This window comes from Emydura macquarii, unplaced genomic scaffold (assembly GCF_026122565.2).
Source record: "Emydura macquarii macquarii isolate MOO-44397 ecotype Brisbane River unplaced genomic scaffold, CSIRO-AGI_Emac_v2 contig_2897, whole genome shotgun sequence".
Taxonomy (NCBI): Eukaryota; Metazoa; Chordata; order Testudines; family Chelidae; genus Emydura; species Emydura macquarii.
In genome coordinates this window covers 9,100,774-9,118,899 of record NW_027133034.1, presented here as the reverse complement: position 1 = coordinate 9,118,899, position 18,126 = coordinate 9,100,774, and the positions used below count along the sequence as shown (strand labels likewise).

The 18,126-nt window shown below is 38.4% G+C and overlaps 1 protein-coding gene across 2 annotated transcripts in view; it reads left to right on the top strand.

Annotated features, from left to right (window-relative positions):
* RASEF (RAS and EF-hand domain containing) overlaps positions 1-18,126 on the top strand; it is a 51,772-nt gene that overhangs the window by 16,691 nt on the left and 16,955 nt on the right. For both annotated transcript variants that reach the window (XM_067568817.1, XM_067568816.1), the window contains exons 2-9: positions 1,431-1,577; positions 4,229-4,319; positions 7,994-8,089; positions 10,188-10,265; positions 10,943-11,058; positions 11,962-12,030; positions 15,186-15,270; positions 17,312-17,403. In XM_067568817.1, coding sequence (XP_067424918.1) covers positions 1,431-1,577; positions 4,229-4,319; positions 7,994-8,089; positions 10,188-10,265; positions 10,943-11,058; positions 11,962-12,030; positions 15,186-15,270; positions 17,312-17,403 — 774 coding nt within the window. The remainder of the gene's footprint in view (positions 1-1,430; positions 1,578-4,228; positions 4,320-7,993; positions 8,090-10,187; positions 10,266-10,942; positions 11,059-11,961; positions 12,031-15,185; positions 15,271-17,311; positions 17,404-18,126) is intronic.

The window sequence follows — 18,126 nt, the reverse complement described above, 5'->3', positions numbered from 1 at the left end:
AGAGAAAATGTATACATGGCCTATTCAATGTTCTGGACTAGGACTGAGAAGATTTTGGTTTCATTCCATTTTCTGCAACTGACCCACTGGATAACCGTGGGCAAGACACATGACGTTCCCATGCCTAAGTTTTCCTTCTCATTTTCTCTATCTATTTAGGCTGTAAACTCTTCAGGGCAGGATCCATCTCTGCATGTATAATGCCTCACATAATCTGGCTTTGATCTCAGTTGGGGCCTCTAGGTCCTACCATCATAATAATAATAATTCCAGTAAACAGATTTATTAGTAGTCCAGATAACAGAAGTATCTAGCATATAACAAAACACATTACACAACTGTAGTTTCTGATAAGGTCAGAGAGTTCACTGAGTTCATTATATTCTTCAGTAGTAACCTTTGTAATATTGTCCTCCTTTCTTAAGATGTTGTGTGTATTGTTGTTGTTTTTTGGTATTTGCTTATGTCAAAAGTGTTTGATTTGGCAGTCAGGAATTTTTGAATTATAGTTTATGAAGGGAGTCTGGATTTTAAAAAAATAAGCATTTTTTTCTTCTGCACTATGACAGTTTTTATAAGTGGTGTTATTTCTTGTAAAAGCTTTCAGCCACTGTGCACAAGTATAAGATTTTTTGCTTTCCTTAAGTATTCACTGTTTTTCACCTGAAAATGGTATGTAGGAATGGCATCTTAGAAGATTGCAATTGTTTTTTTTGTTTTTTGTTGTTTTTTTGGTCAAATGGGCAGACAAAGGTCTGAGAGTAAAATGATTAGAATTAAAATAATTTGCTTCATACCAGTGATTTGTACTCTGTGCTCCTTGACAATTTACTTCCCCATTAAATAAAATACGTTAGTCACTGTCTATAAGCTGTAAATGATCTGTGCCTCGGATATCTCAGAATTCGTCTTATGCATCACTATGACAAATGAAATTTACTAATTCTTGTTTATTAATGTGGTGTTCATTGAGTCATCTCTGAGAAAATATACACAACTCCCTTAACTTTTCATTATAACTTAGATTCTGGAGGTGGTGTCCTCTTTTAACCTATGCAGCAGCCTCCCAAAGCGATAATCTTTTTCTGTAATATGATTAGCTGTAGTGCACTCAGTGGGCTTGATTTTACCACTGTGGTACTCCAGTTTTACCCTCCATGTTACACCACTAACCTAAATAATATGAAATGTTTCAAGTAATACTGTAAAAAAGTTTTTCTGGGAGACGTATATTGCAGAAAACAGACAGGAAGTGTTTAGGTACTTGAGAAAAGGTCAGATGTTGTGCTGAATGTTTCAGATCTGTAGTTGACTTGTTACATTTTTAAACCTGAGACACAGACATGTTTTTGTTTTGAATAAACTTTGGAAGCCTAATGTAGTGTTTGTGTAAGGAAGTATACTTAATTGTTTGTTTTTGTTTTTCCCAGGCAAGAGCAGGCCAGTGTTCTGTATGAGAACATCATCTTAGTGGAACCAAGATTAATTCAGCCTTATGAACAAGTTATTAAGAGCTTCATCCAAGAGATAAAACTTCAAAGCGCAGAGATGGAAATCTTGGCCATAGCTGTAAAAAGGTACAGTGGATTGTTCTGACTGTCACACTTGTGCAGTTATGAACTTCACTACTTAAGCCTGTAGTACAGTGTGGTGGTTAAAGTTACCTGATATTAATGGCAAAACATGTTGAACAGAATATTTTCATTTTCAGGATATTAAGCTGACAAGTTCAAAGAATCACAGAGTGGGTGTTTTTAATACAAACTTGACAATTTGCTAATGATTCTGTATGGAATTACTTACACTTTGGATAAATTCTGGGCCCAGTCTTGGATCCAAATACAGGCTCAGCTCCAATCTTTTAATTACTTACAGCCAAAAACACATCAATTTTTTTTTTTAACTGCGAATTTGAATACACATAACTGTCATTTGCTGTTATAAATATACTTGTATCTCCAGCTTCCAGGAGAGTATTTAGATAGCATATTTGGGTATTGTATCTTGATGTTTGTAACTATATCAGACTGGCATATTTTTATACTAAACATTAAAATACCTATATGTCAGGGAATCTAAAAATATGATTTTGTTCTAAAAAGTGATTGTGCGAATGTCATCATGATATTCCAACTTCATTGTGTCTCAATGAATTTAGACTAAATTTGCTCAGTTTACAAGTCAGAAACTTTTATTTTAATTGCCAATTCTGCAAGCTCAGCTTGAGGCTCTGGGAGTCAAGCTGATTTCTTTCCTTCTTGTGTATCATCTCCAGTAATAAAGATGCTACAAGTCAAGTTTACATACCAGTCCGAATGTATGAATGTTCATCTTCAAATGACTGTCTTGGCTATGTAATCTCAGATTGTCCAAAATACATAAATAAACTTAATTTAAAGTTAAAGGTTCAATGGCAGGACCAAATTCTGCCTTCATTTACTGCTCCGCCATCCCACTGACAATGTGTGAGAAGGAATTGAATAAGCCATTTCGGTACTGGAGAGATAATAGGAGTAAAATAAGTTTTTTTTTTAAAAAAAAGTGTGTGTGTGTGTGTGTGTGTGTGTGTGTGTGTGTGTGTGTGTGTGAGTCTTGCCAGTTAAGCATGTCAATATGACTAAATGTATATTGGGCCTAGATCTATTGAGTAGATGGTGTATTTCTTATGTACTCATTTTTCAGAGTAAAATTTCACTTTAAAGGCTTATTTTAAAGGGAAAATAAGCAACAGACTTTGAGCGTAAATATTATAGCCCTTTGCCAATACTGCCATATCTATCTTTCAGCCACTAATAGAAACTGACATAATTGGCTCTCATGTTTGAAAGGATGACTCTCCCTGATCAGTCATCATGCATATATGTATTTATCCAACCAGTTGATAAAACAACATGTCTTTGGTATTTCAAATCTCCATGACCAGCCAGATCCATTTGGTTACTGTTATGTCATGCGAGAGAGAGATATAATTTCAGCACTCACTTCACTGTGTCATTAAATAATTAGCTTATTATGGAGAAAGATTGCATCTTTATTAACTACATGCTATGGAACAGGGTGATAACATAGGCCTTACCAAGACTCCAAATAAATTCCAGAAAGCCTATTTAAACACTATACGCATCTGCTGGGAACATATTACTGAAGACCCATGTCCAGTAAACCTAAAACCACACTGGTACACTGTGACTTGCACATGGAAACAATCCTATATCCCATGCCTCTCCGGCTGCTTATTTCTGTCCCATTGCCCTGTGGCAATCTGTGTCTGGTCAGTACTGGGGCGTGTAGACAGCTTGGCTATGTGGGTGGAGAACTCCTCAGTGGTGTGCAAAAGTCTCCCACCTTATACTGAAGGTTGCAGGAGGCTGCTTCTCTAGCATTTATCTTTTTGAATCTACAACAAAACGCATAGGACTTTTCTCTGTGACTTCATGTTCAAAGGGCAGGTTTGATGTGTTTCCCTTCCCTATTATCTGTTGTTTGATTCAGTGAGGTCTATGTTTTCAAAAGTGAAAAGAGAGTTCCTCTCTTCTAAGGTGCTCATATGTTTGGGTGCTCAACTTGAGACATCTTCAAGAGATCTAACATTAAGAGCAAAGAATGCTCAGTACTTTCGTATATGATGGTGCAGAAAGATGATTCTGATCTGCTAAGGCAGTGGTACTTATCTACATATTTTTGAAGTTCATATGTTTGAGCTCAAAAAATTACAAGGTAAATGGGATGTGCTGTTTTACAGCTGTGTGAAACAGGAAACTGACAATTGCTGACTTATTGAGAGCTTGTTTATGGATTTTTTTTTTTGATAACTGCAAATGCCCTTATATTTGGTTAGATTGAACATCTTTCTCTAGCACCCCAAATGTAAACTATCACGCAGGAAAGGAGCCTAGTTCTTAATCACTGTTATAATCATGGCCAAAATTTTCACATGAGTGCCTAAAGTTAGGTGAATGAATTCCTATTTTGGGCTCTGAGTAGAAGTGGCTTGGATACTCCATTGACTTCCATGGAAAATGAGGACACTCAGGACCAAAAAAAAAGGGCACTTTTATTTAGATGTCTGCATATATGTTTCTATCTACCATTAGGCACCCAAGTTTGAACATTTTGGCCCATGTTTCTACATGTGCAGGTGTATGTTTGGCCTGGGTAGGACATGTATTTTTCTCAAATTTTCTTTGAAATTAATACTCATTAGATTATATTCACATTTAAATCTTAGAGCTCAAGATAAAGCAGCAATACAGCTCAGTGAAATGGAGGAGGAGATGGATCACCGGATACAGGCTGCAGAACACAAAGTCAAGAAGGAAGTGAGTACTAGATATTCCTAGCATTTTATAATTATCAGGTTGCTCCTGCCTCTATTGAAGTCAATATTGACTTTAAAGGTGCAGTCCTCAGGCCCCAAGTACAGAATATTTCTCATCTTGATTTACGAATGTCTAAACGTTTATGGTATCACAGATTCAATATATTTTCCAAATCATCTTCTAGAGAAGTATCATTGGTTTTGATGCCTGTGGGCCAAGTTCTACAGTCTGTAACTGAGGAATATTTCCATTGAAGTCATTGCTTGAGTGTGGGCTGTAGAACTTAGGACAGAGACTTAAGGTTACCAAATGCCTGAATACTATAGAATCATAGAAATGTAGGACTGCAAGGGACCTCAAATGTTCATCTAGTCCAGCCCTTTGCGCTGAATTAAATTATCCTTCCTTATCCTTTTCTTTTAAAAGCATACATTTGATGTTGATGAAGAACATATTTCTTAGGGAATGATTTTCACCATGAATGTTCTAAAAGCCATCCATTTCCTCTGCAGAAGTGGGGATTTGCATCTCCATTTAGATTTGCTGGGCCCAACAAAAATACCAAACTCCCATTAACTTAAAGGAAGGATTGAGGGCTAAATGATTCTCTGGACTTGCCCAGGCCTGATCCAAAGCCCACTGAAGTCCGTGAAAAGACTCCCATTGACTTCAATGGTCTTTGGATTGGGTCCAGGAAGAGGAAGAACCTCCCACAGGACAAGAAAGGCATTGTCTCCTACCAAAGCAGATTGGCTGCTTATGTGGAAGTAACAAACTGCAAGACTGTGTGCTCCTATGTCATTGTGGCAGGGGAGAGCAATTAGCCACTGTCGGGGACGCAGAATGGAAGGATGACATCCCCTGAGAAGAGGGTCTATTAGTAGTACCCAGTGCCCTAAATATTCCTGTCTTTCCAGAGTTGGATTATGTAGTGATTATTGTTTGAGCTGTTTAATCTGTTTAGGCTTTCCTTCCCCTGTTCCTACATACTAGTCCTGCAATTAACTTTTTAGAGATTCTTAGAAGAAGGAGAGAAATCTGATCCCTAATGCAGTTAATGGAAATTTTGCTGTTGTCTTCATAGAGGTCAGGTTTCACCCTTTATCCTAATCCAGATGCAGCCTTCATGGAGTGTTGGAAAAATCGTCTTCTCTTTATTATTTGTAAGAGGTCATTTAGGGTTCTAATACATCTTATGTAATAAAAGGTAGAAAATACAATAAACCACATATTCGTTGTCTTCATAATACCATGTTGTATTAAAACACTATTACATTCAAATGCAAACTTACTTCAGTGAATAATGGACCTAAGTACAAAAATAAACTTGAGTTAAGTTGATCTAACACTGCATAATAAATGCATCAAATTATTTTTATTATTATTATTATTAATTGTGTATTTTTGTAGCATCCACAATCTATTAGGACCAGTCTGCGTACTGGAAGACATGGCCCCTTTCACCAAAGAGTACATTGTATAATAAACTGCCAAACACTTCTATCTCTTACATCATTAATGGTTATGTGATTGGGTAGTAGGTGAGAAGGTAAATGGTATTCAGATAAATATGATTGTCATTGTCCTGTAGTATGCCCATTGCAATTATGCACTTGTCCTGTCTGCTACATAATATCCGTTCAAACACAGTAGTTCACATTATAAAAATCAGTTGCTCATGATTCAACAAAATGTCTTATAACTGGGGTAACAAATGCTTCAAATTTCTGAATGTAGATTGCAATCCTTATCCTAATACAAATCAATCTATATCATGGGCTAAAGAGTTCTAACAAAAAATGAATGGCTGGACTAAGAATCTGATCAATGACAGTCTTTTGGGACCACTGGGGTGAAATCTTGGCAACATCAAAGTTAATGGGAAAGGTCCCATTGAGGCCAAAGGGTATATCTACAGTGCAATTAAAAACTTGTAGCTGGTCTGTGTCAGCCATGACTTGGGCTCAGGGGCTGTTTTAACTGGTGGTGTAGATGTTTGGGTTTGGGGACCCTGTGAGGGGGGGAGGGTCCCAGAGCTTGGGCTCCAGCCTGAGCCTGAATGTCAACACTTCAGTTAAAAACTTCTTAGCCCGAGCCCCACAAGTTCAAGTCAGCTGACACAAGCTAGTCTCAGGTGTTTAATTGCAGTGTAGACCTACACAATGGGGCCAGGATTTTACCCTTGATGCCTAGGTACCAATATCAAGGATGGGCTGTAACTTATTTCTCCTATCATTCGTTAAATTAAATTTCTTCTAAATGTTTCTTTCAGTTATAGCTCCACATATTTTCAAAAAGTAAAACGCCCCAAGAGCAAATGTCATCTGCTGAGATATTTACTTTGTGGGATTGTTCTAAGCCATAAATCTTAATGGCTGCAGTGAGCACTGTGTTGTTTCAGACAGTGTGCTGACTCATGCCAGAGTGACACTTTCCTCCATGCGATATCTGTATTTTGAGTGTATTCTGCCTTCATGTTTCCTCCAGAAAAGTAAACAAATTACTGTGCAAGTCATACTTTAGGAATCTATACAGGTGTCAACAGTAGGAAAATCCCTCACTGGACAAGTGATTACCTAGGTTGGCTATAATTAAAACATGCATACCAAAGGTTCTTTTATGAAAAGAATTGCACCCTGAGTAAAGTTTCAGTCTTTATTTCTTTCCACAAATAAAATCTGGCAATTCTCTCAAAATCTTCATCTGCCAATGCTGATTTTTGTGCCATCCTTCTGGTTTGCAGTGCTTAAGTCATAGAGGAGGCCTGCAGTGAATTTAATGTGTGCCCATCTATGGCTCTGGGAGCATGTGTAAACCTTATTGATTTAAACAAAACAAACACAATTCCCCCCTCCTGCCTCCAATAATCCAGTTGGAACAGTGTTCAAACTAAAAACCTTCCTGAGTTCCCCACAAATTAAGATGCTCTCACCATCCTATCTCTCACACAAACCTCCCCTTCCCTTCCCTCTAAAATGCCTGGGACAATAACAGTATTGCTTTACTTGTACAGTTGGGATACAGGCATTTTTATACATATATATCCGGGTATGATACAACAGTGCTGTTACTACCACATTATGCACTGACGTATGCATTTGTAGAAGAAGGCTGATTTGAAAAGCATAGTCTCTTCCCAGAATATGTGATATGAAAAAAATACGTGAACTCTCCTTTTCAATTTCATTGTGGACACTGGCAACAATGAAAGGGAGTATGACATGAATTACGAAGAACTGTCACACAAATTTCTCTTGGGAACCAGTGTGTGATATTTTTCTGAGCGGGAAGGAGGGAGAAATATTATTTTCTCTGTGACCATATGTGTCTTCTGTGCAAATCACACACTTGTCTGAAATCCAGCTGAGTCCACAAAACTGGGTTACATTTGAATTAAGTAACATTGGTGAACTGACCTGAAGTTTTCACTTCTACAAATACTTCATAAATGGGGCTGTAATAACTTAGAATTCAATTCAGTACCAATTTCAGTCAATGGAAAGGCACCCGTTGACTTTGACTGTTGGGTCAGATCCTTAATAGAGAGCCAAAGAACGTGCTTTAGGTTAATAGGAGGCTTTACAGTAATGATGTTTAATACCTTGGTGACTGCGGTTTTAAAGAAAATGTTTAAATCTGTGTTTTGACTGTTAATAAAATACCAAATGTTTCAGGAAAGGCAGAAAGCTGAAGAGACACTAAATGATCTCAAGCGTCAGTATGAAAATGAAGTTGATGAGCTGCAGGTGACAATAAAAAAACTTAAAAAGGTGGGTAGCTAGGACTTGTACCCAGAATTCTGAAGATATCAGAGGGCCTAACCTGGTGAGATGCTAAGTGCCTCCTCTGAGGTAGCTAATGGGAGCTGAGGGTGCTCTGCCTTTTGCTGTGAACATTTTCCAGATAATGTGCATCCATAAATGGCAACCTAAAAATAGCTTTTAAAAGTTGTGTTGATTAAAATACCCTTGTCCAGATATGCTAAAAGAAGGACAGGAAATACGTGGTGTGGATTTAATCAGGCCACAACTTTATTATTAGATGTCTGGGACTTTTAGATAAAAGTGTACTGTACAGGCAACTCCAGGGTCATTCAGTAACTACCTGGCAGTTTCTGCCAACCCTCTTCATTTTCCATCCAGGGCCCCCAGCCAACCCATGGCTGGGACCTTACCATCTTTCCCTCTCCTCGGAGAGGTAAGGTGTGCTATAAGAAAGAGGGGTTGACTCCCTGATGTACCAATCATAGGACCCCTGAACCTCTCCCTCCGTGTAGTTCCTTTAACCAACACCTCCTTTTTAAGTCCTTTTCCAAGCCATTTATCTGGTCACTGGATATCTTCCATAAGGAGTACCTGCACTGGACCTCTGCCCCACACTTACAAAATGAATTGCAACAAAAAGCCTAACATTCTTTCCTCCTCATCATCATAAGCCCTCCCTGAATCCACTGGGGGACAGGTGAAAAACCCCTATCCATCTAGGCCAATATGGCGGTCAGAGGAAAATTCCTTTCCAGCCCCCCATGAAAGAGCGGCTAATGCAATGCCCACAGCAAGTCCTATCCAAACCTGGTATTTTGCCCACTTCAGAAGGTGGGAGGGTGAGTGCTGCTTCTCCTGCTACATGGAGAAAGAGCTTCTCGCTTCTGGGCTTGCCCCTTTTCAAGCCTCTGCACTTCCATTCCCAGGGGATGAGTCAGAGTCACCACACTGACCCCCACCCTCCGTTTTGTAGCAGCTTCTGATCTCTGCCAACCTGTAAAGCTCTGCTACCCTTCCTCTGGCAAGCCCAGACAATGTCCCACTGCTTAAGGTGTGGTCATTGTCATTCTTTGTCTTTGAATCCATTCAGCATAGTTTACTGAAATACTTTGTCAAGGAACTTAACTGCTTGCGAAATAATGTTACCAAATGATTGCTTATGACTCTTCAAAACCCCCCCAAAACCTGACATTTTGATTACCCAGTAGCAGTATGGAATTTCATACATTGGAAAGAATCCAATCGATCATTTATAAGTATTTGTAATAGACAGAATTATTGAAAGGTGAAAAGGACCTGATATCATAAGTCATTGTGTCCGTCGTTTTGGCAAGCATTGTTCTCTGCAGTATTAGAAATGTTAATAGTAGAGAGAAGCATCTAAAACCCCAAATCTGAACAGTGCAGGGGCCAGAATCTAAACCTAAATCTAAATCTGAATTTTGAAGCTGACGCATATATCAGTGACAGAGTAAACCAAAACCCCATAACTGAATGCTTACTTTCGGTGTTTGAAATCCAGATTTAGATTGTTTTGTGACTGGCCCTGGCTATAAAATTGTATGCGTCTTTCAGCAATGTGAATCATACTCCATTTTTCTCTTTATTATCATTAAATCACACTTACAATTCCACTGATATTAATGGAAATTTCTCATGAAAAAATAAAAGCATTCCAGCATTTTTACTCTATAGAGAATGGGGGCTAAATGAACTAGGTAGATATGCACAGCTCCACTGAAGTCAGTTCTTACCAGCAGAGGATCTGGCCCTTGATTGGTTTCTTGGTTTACAAAATCACTTTGAACATTTCTAGTAAAACTAAACTCCGTAGAACATGCTTTGAGAAATGTTCAAAATAAGTTTTCTAAAAATGAAATGATATATACTAGATAATTTGTTGGAGGAAGTTTCCTATGCCTACAACTGGAGAACTTATGTACTGTTAAAGACCTTTCCTAGCAGGAAAATGTATACATGTGACTTTCAATATAGCACTTGATCCAAATGTGTTTCATTGACTTAAGGGGGTTTTGGATTGGGTCCATAATGGATCAGTCAAGAATGTGTTTTTAAAATAGGCATATTTTATTTACTCTTTCAGCTGGAAGAACAATCAAAAAACTTAAATCACAGAGAAGATGTGGCTGAACTAAAAAAAAAAATATACGAATTATCGTTGGTAAGACCTGATTTATAATTTATATATAGAAGATGTAGATTCAATCTGTGCTTTGTACTTTCTTCAACATAATTTGTTTTCCCACATTAGGACTGATATTAGAATTATGAGGCTAAGAGATGGCTTTTTTTTTTTTTTTTTAATAAAAATATTTAAGGTGGTGGGATTGCTTATCCTTGGATAAAGAAGAAATTATTCTGTTTAAGTGGATGTAAATTCTAGATATATCATTTATTAATCATTTGAAATATGATGGTGCCATTTTTATGTATGAGAAACTGAAAAATCTGAAATTAAATTGAATTTTTGAGTGTTGGAACCATGACTATGATGCGGCTCATGGTATGGCGTGCATTGCTTTTCAAATATCTATGGAATTTGCTTAATTTTAAGCATGTGAGCTGTCCCATTGGGTTAATTAATTAACATTTCTAAAGTTAAGTGTGTGTTTAAGTGCTTTACTTACATCAGAGATTTTGAGTGTCAGGCTTAAAGGTTTACTTTTGTAAATTAGCTTTTCATAACAGGCACTTTTAACAGTAATATTCTTAACTCTATTAAGATTTTATATTGTTACTGCTTTTTTTTAATTTTGATCTCTTATATTTTAATATTGCAGCATTTTATTTTGCCAAGGCATCTATGTTGTATAAACTTCATTTTCTGATTTTCTTTAGGAAAATCAGAAACTTAAGAAAGATCTTTTAGAAGCACAGACAAATACAGCTTTTCTTCAGAGTGAATTAGATACTTTGAAAAGTGATTATGTGGATCAAAGTTTGAGCTCAGAAAGGTAAGATACTTCACATTTATGTGGGGGGAAATTTAATGTATATATTACATATCTAGTCAGTAACTTGATTTTTTGTAATAGATCATAACTGGCAAGTATATAGGTTAAAACTGGTATATTGCCACATATCTACTATTTACTGAGTAGGCTATAATGGCTCTGATGGAGCAAATTTTGGGCCTGATCTAGAATCCCTTACTCATGCAAGTAGTTTCATTGACTTCTCTGGGACTTCAGTAGTGAGTAAGAATGCAGGATTGGGCCCTTTCTTTATAACTCCATTTCCGGGAAATACTGTCTATCATGGTAAATAAGGCCATGGAGTCTTCCAAATCAAGGGTGAACCATCAGGTTTGAGACCTTTCACAAAAAATAAAAGTTAGGACTAAATTATGCCTCTTATGAGGCTGAGCAGCTTTGGGGATTTCTTGTTTCTTCTTGTTTCCAGCTGCTGAATTACATTTAGAACAAGCTAATGATGCATAAAATACTTTCCTATTACTGGTTTTTCACATTAGTAATTTCCACAGTTACCAAAGACGTTATTTGACCACCATTGGGAGTGAAGGTGGTTCATGTGATTGTGAATTGGATGGGAAGCATTTTCAAAACGGTCTGTTAAGACATGAATGTTTCAAAACTCCTGTTCTATGTTATTAAATTGCTAAAATGGTTTTAAAACCAATTTTTTTAATATAAGCAAACAAAACAATCAAAACCTTGTGTAACTTAAACATTCAAACTTTTCTCTATAAATTTTGCACCCTTCTAAAAATATTTATCTTAAGTTTCTAATTAACTCATTCAAAAATCTGTTACAGTTGAATTTTGATTTCTGCATGAGTTAACACTCTAGAAAATGGAGCAGTGTATGTAGACAAGTATAACTTTTATATTTTGCAGAGACCTTGAAATGATCCGAGAATACACTGAAGACAGAGGTAGCTTGGAAAGACAAATTGAAATACTTCAGTAAGTTTTTAATAATTCACTGTTCTTTCTTTACAAACTTTATTCTGAAGGGTGCACAGCTAAACAAGTTTTCTCTAGTTTCAGGGATATCTTGGATGGAATCAGAGAAGAAAATATTGTCAAGGGGAAATGTTTTTTTTAGCTGCAATTTAAACTGTCTTGTGGTAGACTTCAAACTACTACTTGGACTATTTAAGCATAGGTTTAGTGTCACATGCAGTGGCCTGGGAACATAATGTAAATAGCCTTGCAGCAGCAGTTGTCACTACACTATCTGAATTTTCTATCCCTCCATGTGATACCTATATTATCTCCTCCTCTCACATAGGATGAAAGCATATTCTGTCTCAACTCTTCAAAAATTAAGTTGTAATGACCCAGATATGTTTGGACTGGCGCTGGTTGCCTACCTCATTCTTATTTTACCACAAAATAACTGCACACATTGTTACTTTATACAGTACTAGAAAGATTTCTGGCAACCTATACCTGATGTCTTTCTTTATGCATACAGGTCTGTCTGCATTTTTTCTTTAATGCTGTTGAGCAGAGGGACACTGGACCATATCATGCCACTGATTTATAAGCAGGGCTCCCCATTGATTTAAGTGGGACAAAGATATTAAAGATTTATTCACCACAACTTCCAGCTTCTTCAGTTCAGTATTTGGTAGTGCGTGACTGCTGAGTCTCTAACACTTTGTGGGATTTTTGTTCTTAGCCGCATTGCCCTTCATTTCTTTATAATAAGCTCATCTTTGTCTATCCATGTTCTTTTAAATATTATCACGTGGCTCCTTTTTTTCTATTCACTTTACTTTTCCAGTAACTCCCTCTTTTATCATTATCTTTAAAGCACAAACAATGTGTTCAGTGCTGTATGACGCACACACACACCTCTGTCTCCAAGGCTCACCCAATCTAAATATTTTATATCCTCAGCAAGTTTCGTTATCATACTCATGATTTTCCAAGTAATTGAACTAAATCTCTCCTTATAGTTATCCCAGTGTCACTCAGGCATTTTTCCCTGTTCATCCCAAATCATTACAATTCACAAGCAGTTTCTGGTTTTGAGATACAGAAAACTCAGCTGAAGTAGCTCATCTCCTGCATTCTGCGTATTGACTTTGCAAAATTCTTTTAAGGATTACACAGATAGTGACTTTCTAACTTTCCAGGTATGCCCCTATTTAAAGGTCTTGATTTTTGCTATCTTAGGCCTGATCTTGCAAACACACATGGTCAACTTTACTACTACAAGTAGTCACATTATTTTAATGTAATTTTTTTAGCATGCAATATATGCAATATATACTATTTTAATGATTCCCTAAGGGACCAAGTTATTAGGCTTCTCCTGAATTCCTCCCACCATAAGACTTTGTACATCAAAGGCTAGCTCTCCATTTTTTGCATATAAAAATACACAAAATAGCCAGAAGAAATACAATGACATGTGCTTGTAAAGATTGCTAAGCAGTCAAATTCCCAATAGAAGGACTAAAAATTCTATTCTGTTTTTTACATTGTCTAGCCATACTGAAATAAAGACAGGAGACAATGGATGTAGTTTAATTAAGCTGCAAATTTATTCACCTAAAATAACTGGGAGTTCCCAGCATTAAATTGTACAGTACAGGTCATCATTCTTTCCTTTATCATTTCCACATAATCCCCAACCAAGTCCCAGCCATTCTGTTGCTGAGACCCTGCCCCTCTACTTTTGTAGGAGGGTTAAGGGGATAGGAAAAGGAGGGGATTGGTTCCCTCTGTACCTCCTTCCTCAGTTCTCTTAAGGGATGCTTTTCTCTAGTTCGTTTGATCTGATAACCATATCTCTTCCATAATGAGTACCTGCAGTGGACATCCACCATAAGGAGGTGCCAGCAATTAGCTTGGCTGCTCTCCCTACCACCTCTGGGTTCCCAGATACTTACCAATTCCTTCCTTAGTATTGAACAAAAACATATCCACTCCTCGGATGGATGGATGTACCTGTAATTCCCTTCCCTCCTGAAGAAAGATAGGAACCTGCACTAAACATATCTGTACTGCTTTGACTGGGCAAATTCCATTCTTCCAACACTCCTGTAGCATTATGACTCTCCTTGCTGTTCTTAATTGGTTTGTTGACACTTTGTGAGTCAGGGTGTCAAATCCCTGAATTCTAAAGCCCTCTCTCATAAATAGTAAAAAGAAGAGGATTCCTTGCTGAAGCCCTTGTTATCCCCAAAGAGACCTCTAGTCAATCCCAGCTTTGTCTCTTGTAGCATTACGACCCACATTGCCATCCCTTAATTGGTGTTTTGGCATTCCAAAAGTTAGGAAGTCTCCTGAAGAGCCCCAAATTTCAAATCCCTATCTAAATCCTTCTTTGCCAAACTCCTTGTTAACTTTGATAGCAAAATGGAGTACATTCATCCGCACTCCCAACATATGCCTGGATGGTCAACGTGTTAGTTGCTTTGCATAAAGACAAAAATGGTCAATAAAGAACCAGGCTTCCTGAGGTCTCATTGCACCTGAATGGGCTTCTTGCTAGTTCCCTGCTATAACTCCAAAATTCCACCTATATTATACTCTGAGTGACTTGAAATACTGACCATCACCCATGTGGACCCCTGCCTGAGTCACCTGATCCAGGTGAAAGAGGCTTCTCTGGGCTGGAATACCATCCCTTCTGGTCAACTGGAAGGGCCCTTTCTGACCTGGTTCAGCCACTTTCTGTTCTTTCACACTCTGTCCAGGTAAACTTCCCCTCTTCCTTCACTTCTGTTACAAGTTACAGAGGGAGCCCTCAAAGTGGTAATAATTCCTTGTCTTCCGGCTAGTTGGTTAAGGACCCACTGTATACAGTTGCATTGAGCCCAGTATTAGGGATTCCTCACAAAAACACAGTTCCCTTGAGAGTACACAGTTGCTAGTTGTTAAATGCCCATAACATTACACTTTGTTGGAATACAATAACGGCTCTGGGCCCACACTTCTTATAAGAATTCATTTAAAGGAAAAAGAACGTTTCAATTCCATCATGACTGCTGGATATGACAAGATGTAACCTGTAATGTAAAAATCTAATAACTCTTTCTTTCTTAACCTATTATAGAAGTTTTGCAAGAAAACTTTAATTTTTTTCCCCCATTTCATCTTAGATCAGCTAACAGAAAACTACATGACTGCAATGATGGTTTAAGGACTGCACTAGAAAACAGTTTAAGCAAATCCAACAGATCACTGGTACGTCATATAATTTATAAAATTATACTAATATGTTTTATATTCTGTTTTCTCTCACATCAGTGTAAGCTAAGAGAACTCCACTGACTTCAGTAGAGTCATTCTGGGTTTACACTCAAGTAACTGAGATCAGATTTTGTTATAGTATAACTACATTCTGAAGTGGTCTATTGTGTCTATATGTGTACATAATTCCTATTAAATATTGGGGTTACATACATATAGAAAGTGTAAATTCCAGCTCAGTGAGACATAGCCATGCAAGCTCTGTTTGAACCAGTGTGCTAAACATAGTGTGTAACTTTGGCGGTGTGAGGAATTAGCTGCCTCCACTGTGTACTTGTCCAAGATGCTAGGGATGTGCTCGAGACAGCTAGACCCTCAAGCCACTTGTACACTGCAGCTATATTCTGTTTTTAGCATACTAGCTCTGAGTGAGCTAGAGTGGGCATGTCTCCTTGTGCTGGGAATTACACCTCCAGCTCAAAGTATAGACAAACTCTGAGAAAAATCTGGTTTGATGGGGACAGGGAAAACAGCAAGACACAGAGTCCAGTTAAATACAGTGGCCACAACTTTTATTCATTTAAAACTGTTACCTCGCTGGAGCAACTCCCCCAAACTACCCGAATGGTTTTTCTCATGGGAATGTCAACTGGCATCAACAGTTCCAATAAATTACAAACTTGAGGGTGATTGTGAAGGCCAGGCTCCCCTCTACACCTTCAGGCCTGCCAGGGGACTCTGATTGGAAGCTAGAGTCCCAGCCAACTCCCCTCCTCCACATTGGAGGTGGGAGTGATAAGATGAGGAGCTACATGCTGAGATGTAGAGGCAACCACCTCACCATGTGCTGAGGAGCTATGGCTAAGCAGTCCACTGAGCTCCAGGGACCCCTGCTGTACTCTTTCTAACCCACCAGCTGCACTGGTACCAGCCAAAATTGTAACTTACCTCCCCCCCTCCCCAATCAAACGTTCTGGTGCTGGGTGAAAAAACCACCCAGCAGTTTTCCAGCTTTGCCATATAGGAAAAATTTCTTCTACATCCCAAAACTGGTTGTCAGCCAAGCCCCTGGATCAGAGATCCAGCAATTAGACTGGGGTTGGGAAGGGTGAGGCTGAAACAGGAAGCCCACGATGGCTACCCTGTGTAGGCAGCAAACTGTATGAACCCTCCTTCGCCCTCCACCACCAAATGGGAGTCAATCATCTGGTCCCAGCATCATCCCCACCACCAATGGCAGCAGAGAGTCCGGGCCTAAATGTGCCATGTGACCCCCCCTCCCCCCAAAATAAACCCTGCAGCACAAGGAAAAGTACGGCAGCCTCTACATGCTGAAAGCAAACAGGAAAGGTGGGATTGGGGGGGGGGGTACCTGGAACACTGTCTCAGCTGCTCCCACCTGGGAACTCCACTTCCTCCCCCAGCCAACTGCTTCTGGGCCCCATCATAGCTGCACCCTGGCTGGCAAGGTGAGCGTTTTTTGGTAAAATAGATATCAAGACTTTAAACTTTGCTATGATGTTTTCCAGCAGCCTGAATGTCTATGACCTGAGGGCATTTGAAACATATTGGAGATTTCACACTCACCACCTCAACCACCTACATATTCTAACTGGTGGTTCTTTCAAAATGAGAGAGAAATCTTTTGTCATTCCCCAAAATAGTGCTTTTCTAAAAGTCTGTATTGTAGCTCATGGTCACTTAGTCGGATGGCACAGTTATACCACCAGCCACTTCGCTCTCTCAGAAATGCTGTTGCTTTTTGGTGAGTGAGTGGGAGGAGGGGGCAATAATTCTAGAAGTAGGATGCCAATTTGGACGCCAAACATTACATATTTGGATGTAACATATTGGACAATATAGACATATTAACATCCAATCCTGTTTTAAAGGATAAGATTTATTTGAAAAGAAAAAGTTGGATTTACATCATAACATATAGCAGTGTTATCTGTGGTGGTTGTAGTCCCACATTTACAAAAAACCAAACATGTACAATAAGATACTTACAGACCTTTCTACACGTCTGTTACAGCGTCTAACAAACATCTCCCCGGGGAATACAATTGCTAGAAGCAGTTCCAAATGTAGTGGTGGCCAGTCTCCTCAAAATCTACGATACGACAGGTAGGCCGGTATATTTTTACCTAAATTATAGCATAATGATGGACCATTACACGTGTCTTAAGACAGCCAAACACTTAATACAAAATAACAGAGTTAAACAATATATGGTGTCTTTTCTCGATTCTGACTCAAGAAACTTGAGCAGAATTCAATTTGTCCTCAGAGGACCAAGTCTTACAAAACATGATTCTAATAAGGACCGTTCTTAAATGGTCCCTCAGTACTTAAAAAAGAAAGCACTGCTTTTTCCAGATCTTTAACCTGCATAGCTGGTGTTCCCTATGCATTAACTTCTATCAGTGTATCAGGGCCTGATTCTTCAAAGGGCTAAGCATCCTGATCTCCCATTGAAGTTTAGGTAAAGTGAGTGTGCTCAGCACTTTGCAGAATAGGATGTATAGAGAACATGACCCCATTTAATTAATTTTTTCAGCTTCAAAAGTTCTTGGGCTAACTATTAAATGGTCAAAGCTCCTAACTGCCTGTTTTGTTTTACTGGATGTAAGGGCCTGATCCAAAGCCCATTGAAATCAATGGAAAGACTTCCATTGATCTCCCTGGGCTTTAGATCAGGCCCTAAGTGCAGTAGGTCAGACCATTTTGCTGGCTTGACACATTCTCTGTGGAGTTAGCTAGAACGGCAATGAAAAATGTGTGTTCTTACTTAAATGACAGATTATTTTATCTCATTTTTTCTTGGTATTACTTCAAATTCCTATATAT